Source organism: Crassostrea angulata, chromosome 2, assembly GCF_025612915.1.
Source record: "Crassostrea angulata isolate pt1a10 chromosome 2, ASM2561291v2, whole genome shotgun sequence".
Taxonomy (NCBI): Eukaryota; Metazoa; Mollusca; class Bivalvia; order Ostreida; family Ostreidae; genus Magallana; species Magallana angulata.
In genome coordinates, this window is record NC_069112.1 from 6716698 (window position 1) to 6731298 (window position 14601).

Below are 14601 nucleotides of genomic sequence, written 5' to 3' on the forward strand. Positions count from 1 at the left end.
TTATAACAGTATTACTTGTACGTCTTCTGAGGACTAGATCTTTTTATCTAGGCTAATGCGTAATTAGTTTTTAAACATTTTACACACTTATTCGGGTTCCAGAGCTCTATTGTTTGTAGATGTCATTGATCAGCTTAACTTTTTTTTTACTGCGAAATTGCATGGTTTGTACTTTTATCTGGTTCCATACAACCCATTTCCATAACTCTGAGCGATGACTAATGTTAAACGGAAGTCAGAACAATTCAGATCTTGGCAAGACGGCGCGGCCGAGAAGACAAGCCCACGACGATATGTCCAGTCTTCAGGAGGCGAGACTGCGGAGACACAATCCGTGCCCTGCTATGGCGGGAAATCCGGTATACATAAACAGTACCCAACTGTAAGTTACTAACAGTTAGCCGAGGCCATATTGACAGAAAATCTCGCCACCCCATCACGGTCCAGGGACCTGACCTTACTTTCTATGAAACCCAGGTAATGGAATTTTAGATTTCCCTTCGTCAGGTTCAGCAGAATTTTTTTTATCAAGCAGGCCAAGTGACCAGCTTAAGTTGTGAGTTAGGCTATAGTGTGCCCAACAAAATAAATACTAAGATATAAAATTGGCTGAAAACTACAAGATCTTCACCTGTCAACAATCATCATGGAATACAAGGTAAAAATGAATCTCTAAACGGAACATATCATCACTTTCTCGATAATTAATAATGATTTACCAATTTCAATTCAAATTTAAATTAACAAATATAAAAACGTCAAATAACCACTGAAGGGGCCTCACTTACAATATAAATTTAGCTTGTAGCAACAACTGTAATAAACACACAAAACGCACGCTTACAAAATAACAATTCAAGTTATTTTAAAAATTTAAACAATGATTACCTGGGCTGGGTGGAAAAGACATTTCTATCAACAAACTTGTGTAGGAGAATCTTCGCAAACCCTGCATGCGTTGTTTTTATAGTGAATACGCATGCATAATAGTATATAAGGCTGAACCCCGTAACACGTTGCGATGTAAATATACATGGGTTATCCGTAAATATTAATTTTTATGAAAAAATAAGATTTATTTAGGTAAATATTTGGTCGCTTCAAACACCATTTAGAGATGCTTGCTGGCATCATTTGCTTTGTTTTAATTTGTATTGTGTTCCTATTTTAGGCTTCAATAGTATTTTTTTGTTTTGCACATACTTACTATTATAGCGAGTTTCGATAAACTTAGTTGAAATAAAACTCTCTAAAAGGCTATTGACATGACTAACTCATGAAACTACACAGACTGCTTCTATTGCGTTTAAAAAGATCAGCAAGATTTCTAAAACTTTAATTATTCCCGTTTTTTTTTTAAATTTCTAAACATATTGTCTTAATTAAATTTGATGTGGCAGTGTTTTAAAGACAGATAAACCTTTGACAAAGTCTCTATAGTTGTTTTGAAAAATTAAGGGCATTTTAATCATACTGTTTTAAACGAATTTTGTCTTTTTACATCTTAACATGTATTAACTAAACGCGTCCAGCTACTAACATTTAAAACGATATACCATATTCTTTGTTAATATTATTTTCTGTTTTACATGTTGGGGGAAAAGCACTATGATCACGTGACTAGCAATGCAATGATGTTTTGATGTGCTAACTCTATTATGAAATCATAATTGATTTGACTGTACGATATCATTTTTCCATTATGACGTCATACCGGATTTGATAGATCATTTTATCTTACTTAATGGCTCTGAAGTAGTCATTTTTACAAGTTTGCAAGTTGTTTTTTAGTGTGGGCAAATTTAACATTTTTAATTTTTGAAACGTAAATATACAAAATTATAAGCGTTTAATATATTCAGATATATATTATGATAATTATCTGTGTATGTTAATTGCTAAATCTAAATAATGCATTACTTTTTTTAATGGTTCAAAACAGAATTTTTCACAAAAAGTAACAATTCCAGAATAAGGGGAGTGGTGATTCCTATTGTTAGTATCTCTCTTAAATGGCAAGAAAGTCTTCATGAATTTTTTGTTAGTTAAAAAGCATGTGTTAAAGCTGATATATGATTTTTTTTAAATCATTGACAATTATTTGTGCAATCTCATTTTGTTCAAGTTTAGAATCAAAAACTTCAAAATTTGAAGTGCTGATTTCACCAATAAATTGATAAAATCATGATTTTGCTATGTAAAAAAGCCAATGTTGAAAACAATTTTTAAATTTTCTTTTCTTTTTAAAATTAATGAATATGATCTGCAGATAAATATCATTAAAGAAAAAAATTGCAGAAAAATCAAATTGTTTAAATTGTTAAAAATTGTTAGAAAAGGGGGATACTTCTTATCAAAATATCTCCTTTCAAGGTAAGAATGAAGTAATGGAAATGATATATGTTGTAGTGGACATCTTAATAAAAACGTGTTTAATAAAAAAAATGATTTTTTTATACTGCAACTCCCTGTTTCCTCTTAATTATCAAAAAGAAAAAAGAAAAAAAAATAATAGTGAAAGAATCTGTTTATGTTTCTAAACATTATCATTTACATTGCTTTGTTTCTAAGGAAAAAATTTTAAATGATTTATAATACTTACCTATCATAACGAATGTTAGGGTAATAAGAAGAAAACTCCTCTCCATAGCTTACTGAAAAAAGACATAAAAATACGTATATTGTCTCTGTTCAAATTTTCTGACGCTATTCTGTACTCCACAGTTAGAAATTCTAGTTTGAATTTAAGAGGTTCTAGACAAAATCGTTGAGACACTGGCAATAAATATTGCATTTATTGTACCAAAGGTTCTTTTTCTAGACAGCATTTGTTTAAAATTATGAAGTACAAAAGATATAAGTATTTAAACATTTTACATTGTACAAAAGAAATAAAGGACAATTTCAACCAATGACAACCAACAAGTAAGCGAAATTTCTCACAAAGTTTGCCTCATCCAGTACAATTTAAATACATTTTCTTTCATGAATACTCGAGCTTTTTTAAAAAAAAAGAAAAAAAGATTGCGAGTGTTACAATTTATAAAAAGATTACTTTCACCCCCTCCCCACGAACAGGCACTTTAACGCATATACCGTTGCCCTACCGTCACGCATTTTGACGCATATACCTTTTTCCCCACAATCACACACTTTATGGAAGGAGTCTTCTCGTTATTATACATCCTTCATTTCATAGGAATTCATTAAGTTTTGACACAGTCAAACAGATCATATAACTGAATAAATCTATCAGTTTAATCGACCTCCTTGTTTTTGCATAAAGGTCAGGTCAAGGTCACCACCTTTCTCCTCAAATTGAAGGATGATAAAAATAAATGAAGTTCTTTGCAGTTATGTTGACATTCAGATTCTGTTCTTCAGTGAAATGATAGAATATCAAAATGTCTATCAGCTAATACAATTTAATTGGAAAAACATATTGAAACTAAAAATGATATTGCTTAGCCCGTATTTCCTCTAATTTTCTTAGATTTTGAAGATATTTTGACTATTGTTTTATGCTTCCAATATTAAAATATTTCTGATTTTTACGTATTATGAAGACTTTGTACAAAAATATAAATTGGCAGAAAAGCTTTTATATTGACCATCTAATAAGAGAAAAAAAACCCCTGATTTTAGTGATTTTTAACACAAATCAATGTATAGAATGTGCGCTTTATAAAGCTTATAAAATGTAATTTGATATGCAAATCATGTTTAAAAACATACTCTAAACCCAAGTATCATATCATTAGTTCACATTAGTTAAAAAAATCCAACATTAATGTTATTGTTTTAAAAATTTAAAAATGCTAAAACAGACTCATTAATCTTCAATTCTGTGAAAAGTGATTTTTTTCTACGCCAATATTCCGTCAAAAATATAGCCCTTGTTAGATTATCAACATTGATTACTATAGCTATGCCAAGTTGTACGATGATAAAACAGAAAGAAAAATATACTGTTTTAATTTCCTTTCATCTTGATTTAATTAGCAATTAATCAAATAAATGTTTGACAAGTCGGAAACAAGAAAAGACTCCTTTTTATTTTTGACTAATACAGCTTTAAAAATGCGCTAATAATTGCTACAATTATCCAATAACGTTGATGACATCATAATGAAATAAAAACGTAATAAAATCAAGTCAGTATTTTTTTGCTGAGATATTGTTTCTATTATGTCGGGTTCCATCAATTTATTCAATGATACTTCTTCGGGCGAAAGTTTCGATGAAGGCAAGTAAAGTTCTTAGAGCCTCACTGTAGATTCATCTGACGGGGACAGCAATGATGAAGAAGGAATTCAAGCACATATACTGGACCGGCTAGCATCTCATTAGTCATTTGTGTTAGACGCCGTTGATGTTCCGCCTTTTTTGCAGCGAAAGCATATGAAAGATTACACAGAACTTGGTATGGGCCTCCCTGTTTACTCTTTTACATATATAATATCAGTGTCAACAAAGCGATGTCTGTGTTTTTTTAAAACTAACTTGTCAGCTTGCCTTGTGGAGTCCCTTCGCTAAGCCTTTTTGGAATGTCACCCCCCCCCCCCCCCCCCAGGTATATGCATTTTGATGTGCTCGTATGCGCTCTTTTTTTTTGCATTGAGCTCGCTTTGCTAAATATGCCTACTTATTATAGTAAATGATTTAATAAAAAAACCAAACCTAAACTCAACACTGAACACTGAAACTTCAACAGAAAAAGCGGATTGTTTAGTATCTGTTCTATTTAGCTAAACTGAATGTCTGACAACAAAACAAAACACCGTCACACCAACAGAATTATCTTACAGGTACACAGAAGATAGCAACTCGCGTGTTAGTTCGGAATTTTTGATTTATCACGATTGCGCTAACGTTACTGTAAATATAGATTAAATGTAGATTAAAGTTTGTTCAAATTATGGTCCCAGGGTATAGGGTGGGGCCACAATGGTGGGGGGGGGGGTGAATTTTAACAGAAGATATATTAAGAAAATCTTTTGACCGGAAAAGCCTTTATTGGAGCTGATGCATTCTCAGATATTCTAGATTAAAGTTTGTTCAAATCATGGTCCCGGGTGGTAGGCCAGGAGAGCTCAAATTTTTGTAAAGGCATCCTCAAATAGTGTAGATTCAAGTCTGTTTAAGGTGGCTCTATACACCTCTTTTTGATGACGCAGTACGCAAAAAAATAATTCTCTAAGCATGCAATTCCAGTACTGGCCGATTTAAACTGAGGCGAATTGCATGGGGACTGCTCTTTTAAAAAATGTGTTAAATGAATAGATTTAATTTGATAATTGGAAAATTCATTACTTACAAGTAATGTGGTATGCGACACCTTCACGTTGAGTGGTACTATTTATCGAAATAAACAATAAAACCAAGTATATTTTTAAAAGAGTTTCTTTCCCATCATCGATATGTTACACCGTAGCGCAGTGGGTTAGTGGGTTCACTACAAACCTGTAGGTCATGAGTTCGTTTCCCGTTGAGAACAATAATTTTTTTTTACTTTCCCAAATTTTCTTAAACGTATTTTTTGGTTGAATACTGTGAAAGAAAATTCTAAACCGGTGAAAATATTTCAATCATAATATACTTTAATGCACATTGATATCGACACCTTAAGGTGTTATTAGTCCCCTACCGGTTTCACCGGAGGGGACTATAGCTTTCCTCTGCGTCCGTCAGTTCGTCTGTCTGTCTGTCTGTCTGTCCGTCCGTCCGTCCGTCTGTCTGTCTGTCCGTCCGTCTGTCTGTCCCACTTCAGTTTTCCACTGTTTTTTTTTCTCTATGGGTTTGACGAATGACATGAAACTTGCTGAGCAGCTTCAAAATGTCAAACTACAGATCAAGTTTACACTTTTGTAGCGTCTGGTTGACATATTTTCGAGAAAATTAATTTTTTATATTCAAATTTTTTAATGTTCGGGTTCGTTATCGGGCTCGGTGTCTATCAAAAAATTTCTACAAACCGGTAGGGGACGTCTATTGCTTATGTAATACTCTCAGAATGCTTGTTTATTTTCAAAGTGCGTTGATATCGTCGATATTAACGCACTTTGAAAAAGAAATTGTTCAGGATTTAGTCAAAATAAACAATACTTTTATATACAATAAATGATTGTTTTAACCTTGTGTAGTTTAGTTTGAAAAAGAACCCGTTGCATTCTCAGCTAACTTGATAAACAGTTTGTAGATGAGAATGTTTTTCTCATAAGACAATATCAACAATTTACACACAAAAAACACTTCGGGAGATTTGAATTATCCAAAAATGACATAAACTTCATCGCTTAGCAACTGCATTTTTCTATTTTGAGTATACATCAAATTTACTTCTTTTTTGGTATACTGAGCTTACAAGAACGAATGTAATTTGTATATATTGATAATGGAGATCTATGTATAACGTATTTAAACTGGCTTATTGCATGTGCTTGTAAACAAACATAATATGATAAAAGGATACATTAGTTATGTTTATCAAAAACAATATGATCTTTTAGAAGACCAGTGCGAGAAAAAAAAAAACCCACATCCTAATGCTCATTTTAAGTTTATAATAATTTAATGTTTGTTAATGTAATTTCTTTTTATGTTGAAGTGGTTTATTTGATAAGAAAACAAAATCAGAATGTTAAAACTTGTATATTAGATTCTTTAACATACCATTGGAGAAATTATTGTTTGGCCAGCTCGTTTTTTCAATATCACTCCATGTACTCAATTTACAACAGAGTATATTTCTTTTTCCGCTTTAAAGCGATTTAGTTGCTGAATATCATATGTTTTGGAAGGAAAAATGAGGGGTAGGGGTCCTTCTTCCTGTAATCAAGTAAATGCATGATGCACTGGTGATTGACCGGTATCTTTGAATAACCCCCACCACCACCCAAACCCAACCCCATCCCCGTTCTCAAATACGGTAAATTAAAGATTCACCAGTGTTAACAAATCATCATACTATCAACAAATTAGAAATTCAATTCCAGAAATTGTGATTTATACATTTTTTTCAAAGTGCGTTTAGAGTATCGATTCTAAAAATTTTTGATGTACCATCTTAACGCACTTTGAAAAAAAAACTTCAAAGTGGGTCAACTTGGTCCAAAATTTAATGCACTTTGAATTTTTTTTTTCAAAGTGCGTTGATTTGGTCCCAAATTTGACGCACTTTGAAAACTTTTTTCAAAGTCCTTAATTTTTTCAAAGTGCATTGCACATTGCTTTGAATTTCTCTCAGGTTCGGATATATAAATCCTATTAGCTTAGTCAATTTTCCCCCTTTTTTTTTATTTGACTTAGTTTTGCATTAATGCGAATATATTCACTTATACAGGCCTAAAATGAAATATGTATGTATTTATCATTCCAACATTATATTTAGGAAAGAATCTGGGGGAATAAGCCGTTGCAAATGCCCACGACCCTCTCATACGTCTTAAAAGAAGTAATAAACGTACGAGTTAACTTGGCATTTAAATGGTGGACAGTATTGTCCAAAAGAAAAGTCCAAAAAATGCGAGAAAGGGGCAATCGACATTTGAAAGGCGTAACTGAGCTTACATTTTGTAGTATTTACATATACTTTACACTGGCAAATTTAAAATGGCAATCACATACTCATTAAAAGAGATAAAATACAAAAATTTTGATTACTTTATAAAAATATTTAATTTATTAATTTACCTCAGTCATCGTATACAACCCCTAATGCAAGGGAGTCGACAAAGAGTATGGGGGAGTCGAAAAAGACTATGGGGGAGTCGATTTTTCCGCTTCGGAGACAGAAAGAATTTAGTTAACTCCTTTTGTAGGTATTTAAAACAAGTATTTTCAAAAAAAAAATATACAGTGGCGTCGGAAGCAAATTGAAATGGGGGGGGGGGGGGGGCTGGACTTGACAAGCAAAAAAAATGGTCTTTGCTATGTATAAATTTACAAAAAAGTGGGTGGAGGGGCTAAGTCCCCCTTAAACCCCCCCCCCTTCCCCCGGTTGATATATACCACACGGAAGACAGCGATAGCCAAACAAGTAACGTATAACAAGGGGGCTTATTATAGGTCACTGGTCTTTGTGTTGGTCATTGGTCCTAGTGGTCTTCGTGTCTTTAGGTAAAACTACTTTGCTTTTTCTTTCACAACGAAACTCGCATTTGTATATCAATTTATCATAGGTACTAGAACACACGTTATATGTTTTGGTTTTATATATTTAAACCTGTAGCCGTTGGCTACTATTTGTAACGTAAAACCTGTAGAACAGGTATTCAAGTTAAGTACGATTTTCACTCATTCGAAGGCTTTTCTTTGCCGCATTTACACAATTCCCACCCAACCACCCACTTATTTAGTGACATTTAAAAACTCTACAAAATTTCTTAAGATCTTGTTGGCCTTTTGCAATTCTATAAAATGTAAATTGTTTTATTTCAGAAAGAAGTTTGAAGAATCTTTTTATGTATTTGTACGTGTAAATAAATGCAGCAAAAAAGCGCTTCCTTCACCAATCATGTGTTTTGTTATTATTGTAAATAAATTATGTTCAGTTGAGTGGAACGAATTAGAACATATAGTGATTTTCCTGCCGATACAATTGGAAGTGAAATACATGCCTAGCTAACCGTTGAATTTTCTTTAGTCGCATACTGTACATTTGACTTAGCTTGTAGTCTGCATTTTGTGCACAATTACATGCTTTTGTGCAGCGTATGATCCTGTTGTGTTAACAAAACTCTCAAGGATTAAAAGATGGAACATTTTTGCCATTTTATTGTTTCTTGCATGCACAACAACCATTTGTTTACAATATGAAATCGTGCAATCTCAAAGAGAAAAAGATACATTTTATATTCTATAAAAGTAGTGGAAAACGCATATCAACTAATTTCAAGTTATAAGCAAATTTTTATTATGAAAATTACATTTTAACAATGTATATTATTAAGTAAAAATATACATTCTAACAATGTTAACAAAAAGATAAAAAAAAAAACCATAACGCGTACGATTCGAACACCCACCTTTACAGTTACATTCCTGTAAAGAACTCTTCGCTTACCACTACACGACCGATTTGCTTGTTTATATGCTATAATATAGCTGATTCTATTGTTATCAGTTTTACGCAATCGACTGGACTAGGTCATTTAAAGACCAATCTTAAAAATTAAAAGAAGAAAACTACTTTTTTACCATAGGGTAAGTTTTCGTACCATTTTTTGGAAAATTGATAAAGATAGACGTTAATATGTGTTAACAATAATTGTTCTTTAAAAAGGAAACGATGACCTACTCTATGAAAAAAATATAATTTAAACATCCGGTTTCTATATCATTTTGTTGCTAATTAGCATATAACTATTTTGTTGTCTTAAGGACGTTGTTTACTCAGGGTTTGAGTTCTCTAATTCTGATTGTTTTCAAGGTCAATGTCATGAGTAAAATTTGTTCTAAACACTAAAAGTATCTATGAAATGAATTATTATTGACTTGCCATTCGATATTTGTACTATATTATGGAATTAGGCTCAAACAAAGTTGGACTTTAAGCGAAAAAGAGGAAATTCTGACTAAAATTTTCAGATTTTGTTTTTCACTGAAATATTTTTGGTACTACTGTAAAATTCAAAGTAAAGATTTTATATGTTAGTCTACATAATTTTTGCATATTTTGGTGGTTTTGTCTCACTTTTTCATTTGGATAATCGAATGGCACACGCTACAAAAGTATTGAAAAATGCTTAAAACCGAAGCAAGACACCATATCTCAAAATTTTGATCATTGACCTCATATAATTTTTATGCCGGCAGAGTAAGGTCAATATACTTATTTTAATGCAATAAATGTTTTACTTTTATCATCATTCAATTTTTTGTTAAATTGAATCTTGACCTCATATAATTTTTATGCCTGCAGAGTAAGGTCAATATACTTATTTTAATGCTATAAATGTTTTACTATTATCATCGTTCAATTTTTTGTTAAATTGATTCACAAATTTGAAAACTGATAGAGGAAATTTGGACTGGAATATTTATAAAAATTGTGAATGAAAACTTAATGCTTTGTGTGTGTTTAATGTCAATGCCATTCATAAACTGTTTTTCATTTTTAAAAGAGTTGCACAGTTTTTATTTTTACTCAAACATTAGGTCCTGGACCTACTTTTTTGAAAGTGACAAATATCACTTCCATAATAGGTCTATAACACATAATAGATGGTTTTTCTTTATCATCAGTGCAATTTTTTTTTCATTCTGAGTAATCGTATACCTTAATATCAATTAAATGTGAAGTTACTGTTTGTGGGTTATGGCAGCACTGAATGTATATGACCACACAACTCAGAAATGAAAAGGTGTATGGGACTTCGGAACGATCATACCATATAAAATATAAAATATTTTTGTGGTTTTTTTTTTTGGCAATGATTTTCATTCAATTTTTTGTCACATTTATTAAAATATATTTTCTTATAACATATGTAAATTTCTTTAAAAATACCTTAAGTATCCCTATCAACATTTTAATATTTGATGAGTATATGTTTTGTGGTCTTCTATTGAAAATTGGAATAAACTGTGGGTGTATAGAGTCACCTTAAATCATGGTCCCCAGGGGTAGGGTGGGGTACCAATGGGGGATTTTTACATAGGAATATATAGAAACAATCTTTAGAAAAATTCTGGGAAAGTTTTCAGTCCAAAAGCAATAACTTTTGTGAGAGCACGGGTTGTGCAGATTAAACTTTGATCATACATGATTTCCTAGAGAAAAGTAGGGCCACAATGGTGGGAGGGGGGCAGGTTTTATAGAAGTAGAAAAAAATTCTTCTTACAAAAACAACAAAAGGGGCTTGGTATTTACCATAAAAATATGTGGATAAAAGTCAGTAGATTCTTTTTTTAAAAATTGAGGTAGATCTACTGTACTTAGTTGTCAAGATATTTTGATTTTGATACTGTAATGCTAAGTTGATCAGAGTTAGAAATATTGTTGCTAAGTGGAGCGATGTGGCCCCTGGGAATATTGTTATGTACAAGCAAAGAGAGGTAACTCCAAGTTATGTTTACGCTATTGACTGGTCCTCTGCTATTAGAACTCTTTTAAATTAGAAGTCAGTATCTGGTACCCAGCTGAATAAACGCATGTTTTTCTATCTTCACTCTCTTCTTCCCAGGTAATTATTACATATTTTGATAGTTGCTATGTATTTGTTATGTTGCAGAATTATATCCTTGATCCAGCGGATAATGTTTATATTCATAATTTGTTGTGCCACGCAATAATAATATTTAATTGGGATATTACTGCTTTCGGCCAAGCACGTGTGCGACGCATGTTCCCGCCATTGGTAGTTTTGGATTTTTTTTATATTATTTTCAACTGGAATTTAGACTTATTACTTATCTGTCAAATAGAGAATATCATTCTTTATCTATTCATTCACGTTCAGAAGATTGTTACATACCTAAAATGCTGTAGAAATTATGTTTGGGAAATTACCGTATTTACCGTTATAGGCCACAGACTACTTAAATGTTGATTTGTGAAATTACCGTAGTTCCTCTAATGCAAGTACTGTGAACATTAGAAGTCAGTATCTGGTACCCAACTGAATAAACACATGTTTATCTTCACTCTCTTCTTTTTAGGTTAAGTAGCAATTGTTACAAATGTACATTGTAATTTAACTTAGACTGTTCTCAGTATCGGCCAATATCTTTATCAAATACATGCATGATACTCTACTCTAATCGAAAGGTAATGATTAATGGCATCGCTGAATCCAGTTATTGAAGGATGCAATGTTGTAGTCATTCACTAATGACATTATATTAGACTGAATGCTGTTTACCTGACAGATCTCGTATGCATAAGTTGATACAATCATAATGGAAAACTTTTGACTACTTGAATATTTTATGTTATTATACTTTCATGTTAAATACTGAAATCTGAGGATGAGAGCGCATGCGCAACATGTAAGACGCTAGTCTATTTCGACTGCAAAGGTTTGACCAAAAACTTGGAAATTAATATTTTCTGTGAACTGAAATATGCTGGAAAATGAATATTATGTGTTATAATTTGTGTTAGCGTTCAGAGAGTTTCATAAAAGACTGGAAAAACAAATAGAACAAGGTAAACAAAGTTTTTGTTTTCAAGGAGCGTGAGTTTCGGGTGAATAATAATCACACTAGAGTCTTTTGTATTGTGTCTTTAACCGTGGTACCGTTATAAGTACCGTTAAGAATGTCGAACCCGTCAAACCACTCAAAAAAGCGGGGCCTTGGAGAAATAGACCCTGTGGACAGGCAACCCAGCAATGAAGAAAAAACTGGTGAAAATAAAATGGAAAACTTCCAAATGAGAGATGTGATGCAGGGGATATCTAACATACAGAATACGCTGGCCAATCTATTATTGCGAATAGATGGACAGGGACGACAGCTTGACGCAGTTACAAATGAGATAAGTGGAAAACATGGTATCGAAGAAAGGCTGGAAAATGTTCAACATCAAGCTAATGATACAATGTACATCATCAATGATCTGCAGGAAAAACAGAAAAAACGGAAAGAGAGCTTAGTAGAATGAAAGACTACGTTGTTCGACTAGAGTACTGTATTAAAACTCAAAATGACCAAATTACCGAACTTAAAGCCAGATCAATGGAAGACAATATTATAATAAGCGGAGTCGAGGAATCGAGAACAGAGATGGGCAAATCAGAAAATCTTGCCAAGATAATAAGTCACGTGTTCAGCTCGGAGATGAATATAGCTGCAGAAACAGTTGACAACCTTCAGATCTATAAACTGTTCAGAATGGGGGAGTATGACAGGCAGAGAAAATTCCCAAGACCCATCTGTGTTCAGTTTGCGAATAGAGCACATAAAGAAATCGTTATGAGACATATCAAAGTTCTCAAGGACAAAAAGTCCCCAATCAGAGTTTCTCAACATCAGCCCGAGGAACTTAGAGAAAGGAGAAAACATTTATATGAAGTCCAAAAACAATACGCACAGCGTAATATTGAAACCACGCTAAAAGGTACCAAACTCATCTTTACTAAGAGTAGATCAGTATACAAAGACAAAATTGGATCCCGTCCAACGGCTGAAGAGATCATCAACGGAGAAGAGGTCAATATTGCGATCACTCCGGGTAAGACAACAGAGGACAATGGGAACCGGTTTGCGGCCCACGCGGTACCAGTAGACTCCTATAAACAGGTGAGACGGTCTCTTGTTGAAGTTATGCGTTCAGACAGTATCGCCAGTGCTAGTCATAATATCTTTGCGTTCCGGTTCACGGGTAACGACGGAACAACGCACGACGGATCCGATGATGACGGGGAACACGGGGCCGGGAGACTGTTGCTGAAAGCGCTCATCGACAATGACGTAAAGAATACACTAGTGGTCGTTTCGCGATGGTACGGCAACAAAATCGGACCTAGACGCTTCAAACATATTAATGAAGTCGGGTTAAGTGCCGCAAGAAACATGTCGGGTTCTACCTGAACCCCAGCCAATTGAGACGGACAACATAGTCAAAGTTTAAAACAAATATATGTGTTGTTCTTGTTATTCAAACTATTGGATCACTGTGTTTATTTAAATTTTACATACATGTACAGGCCTTAGTCGCTGTAGCATCCAATTATGATATACTAATATTTCCACAATATGCGCGATTACTGTTAATTAATATTTTTACTGAAAAGCTGTACTGTAAGATAGTATAGATAGTACATCTATATTTCACAAGCCTAAACTCACCGATTTATTGTTATTGTAAATATTTTACACGTTTTTCATTTCATTTAGACTGTAAATATAGTTTGTTTAACTTTTGCTATATAACTTACGTAGGACGAGTTTTTCCGGAATTGTCCTGACTGTTCATAATTATTTGGATTTTTGTTTATAGTTATCATATCCGGTTTGTTTTTTTACTTTACAAACATGTGAACCAGTAATTGTAAGTGTTGTTTATTTTCTTATTCTATAGTTAACGCAACGCAAGGGGGAGTGCATGTGTATAATTGTATTTCATGAACATTAATATATCTCACATAGTTTTGGTATGATTTTTATAATATGCTGTCATATTAACAAGCTCAAATCATCAGAAAATCAAGGTACCTTTTTTTTAAACACATAGTATGCGCAGCCTAGGATTAAAGGTTTTTAAAAAAAAACAGACAATAAGTTATACATATAAAACTCCTCACGACCGATTCTAATTATTTATACTATTGTATGATTTTTTTTTTTAAGTTGACAAAAAAAGGTTGTTTTTGGTCAACTTCATGCAGTCAACTATTTTTTAGTGTTGGTAAAATTAGCAAGCGTGATGTGCTTTCGCAATTCCAAACCTTTACCTTTTAACTGTTTTTTCTCCCTTTTATTTGCCCCCTTTCTATTCTTTTCGGGAACCGACCTTATAAAGCATTTATATAGACATGGATGATAAAGTGCAGCAAAGCTATCTAAGCATATTGACATTAAATTGCCAAGGCTTAGGTGATATCAATAAAAGGAGGGACATTTTTAAAGTCTTAAAATCAAAAAATTATAATATAT

General features: G+C 32.9%; 1 protein-coding gene and 1 pseudogene across 1 annotated transcript in view; one reads left to right on the forward strand and one right to left on the reverse strand.

Moving 5' to 3' along the window:
- The window catches only part of LOC128170984 (uncharacterized), a 35267-nt gene extending 32617 nt beyond the window's left edge, over positions 1-2650 (reverse strand). The window contains 1 exon segment of the mRNA XM_052836746.1: positions 2603-2650. Coding sequence (XP_052692706.1) covers positions 2603-2648 — 46 coding nt within the window. The 5' untranslated portion in view covers positions 2649-2650.
- A 9628-nt stretch (positions 2651-12278) lies between these two features.
- Positions 12279-14182, forward strand: LOC128173479 (protein IMPACT homolog; annotated as a pseudogene).
- Positions 14183-14601: the final 419 nt, after the last annotated feature.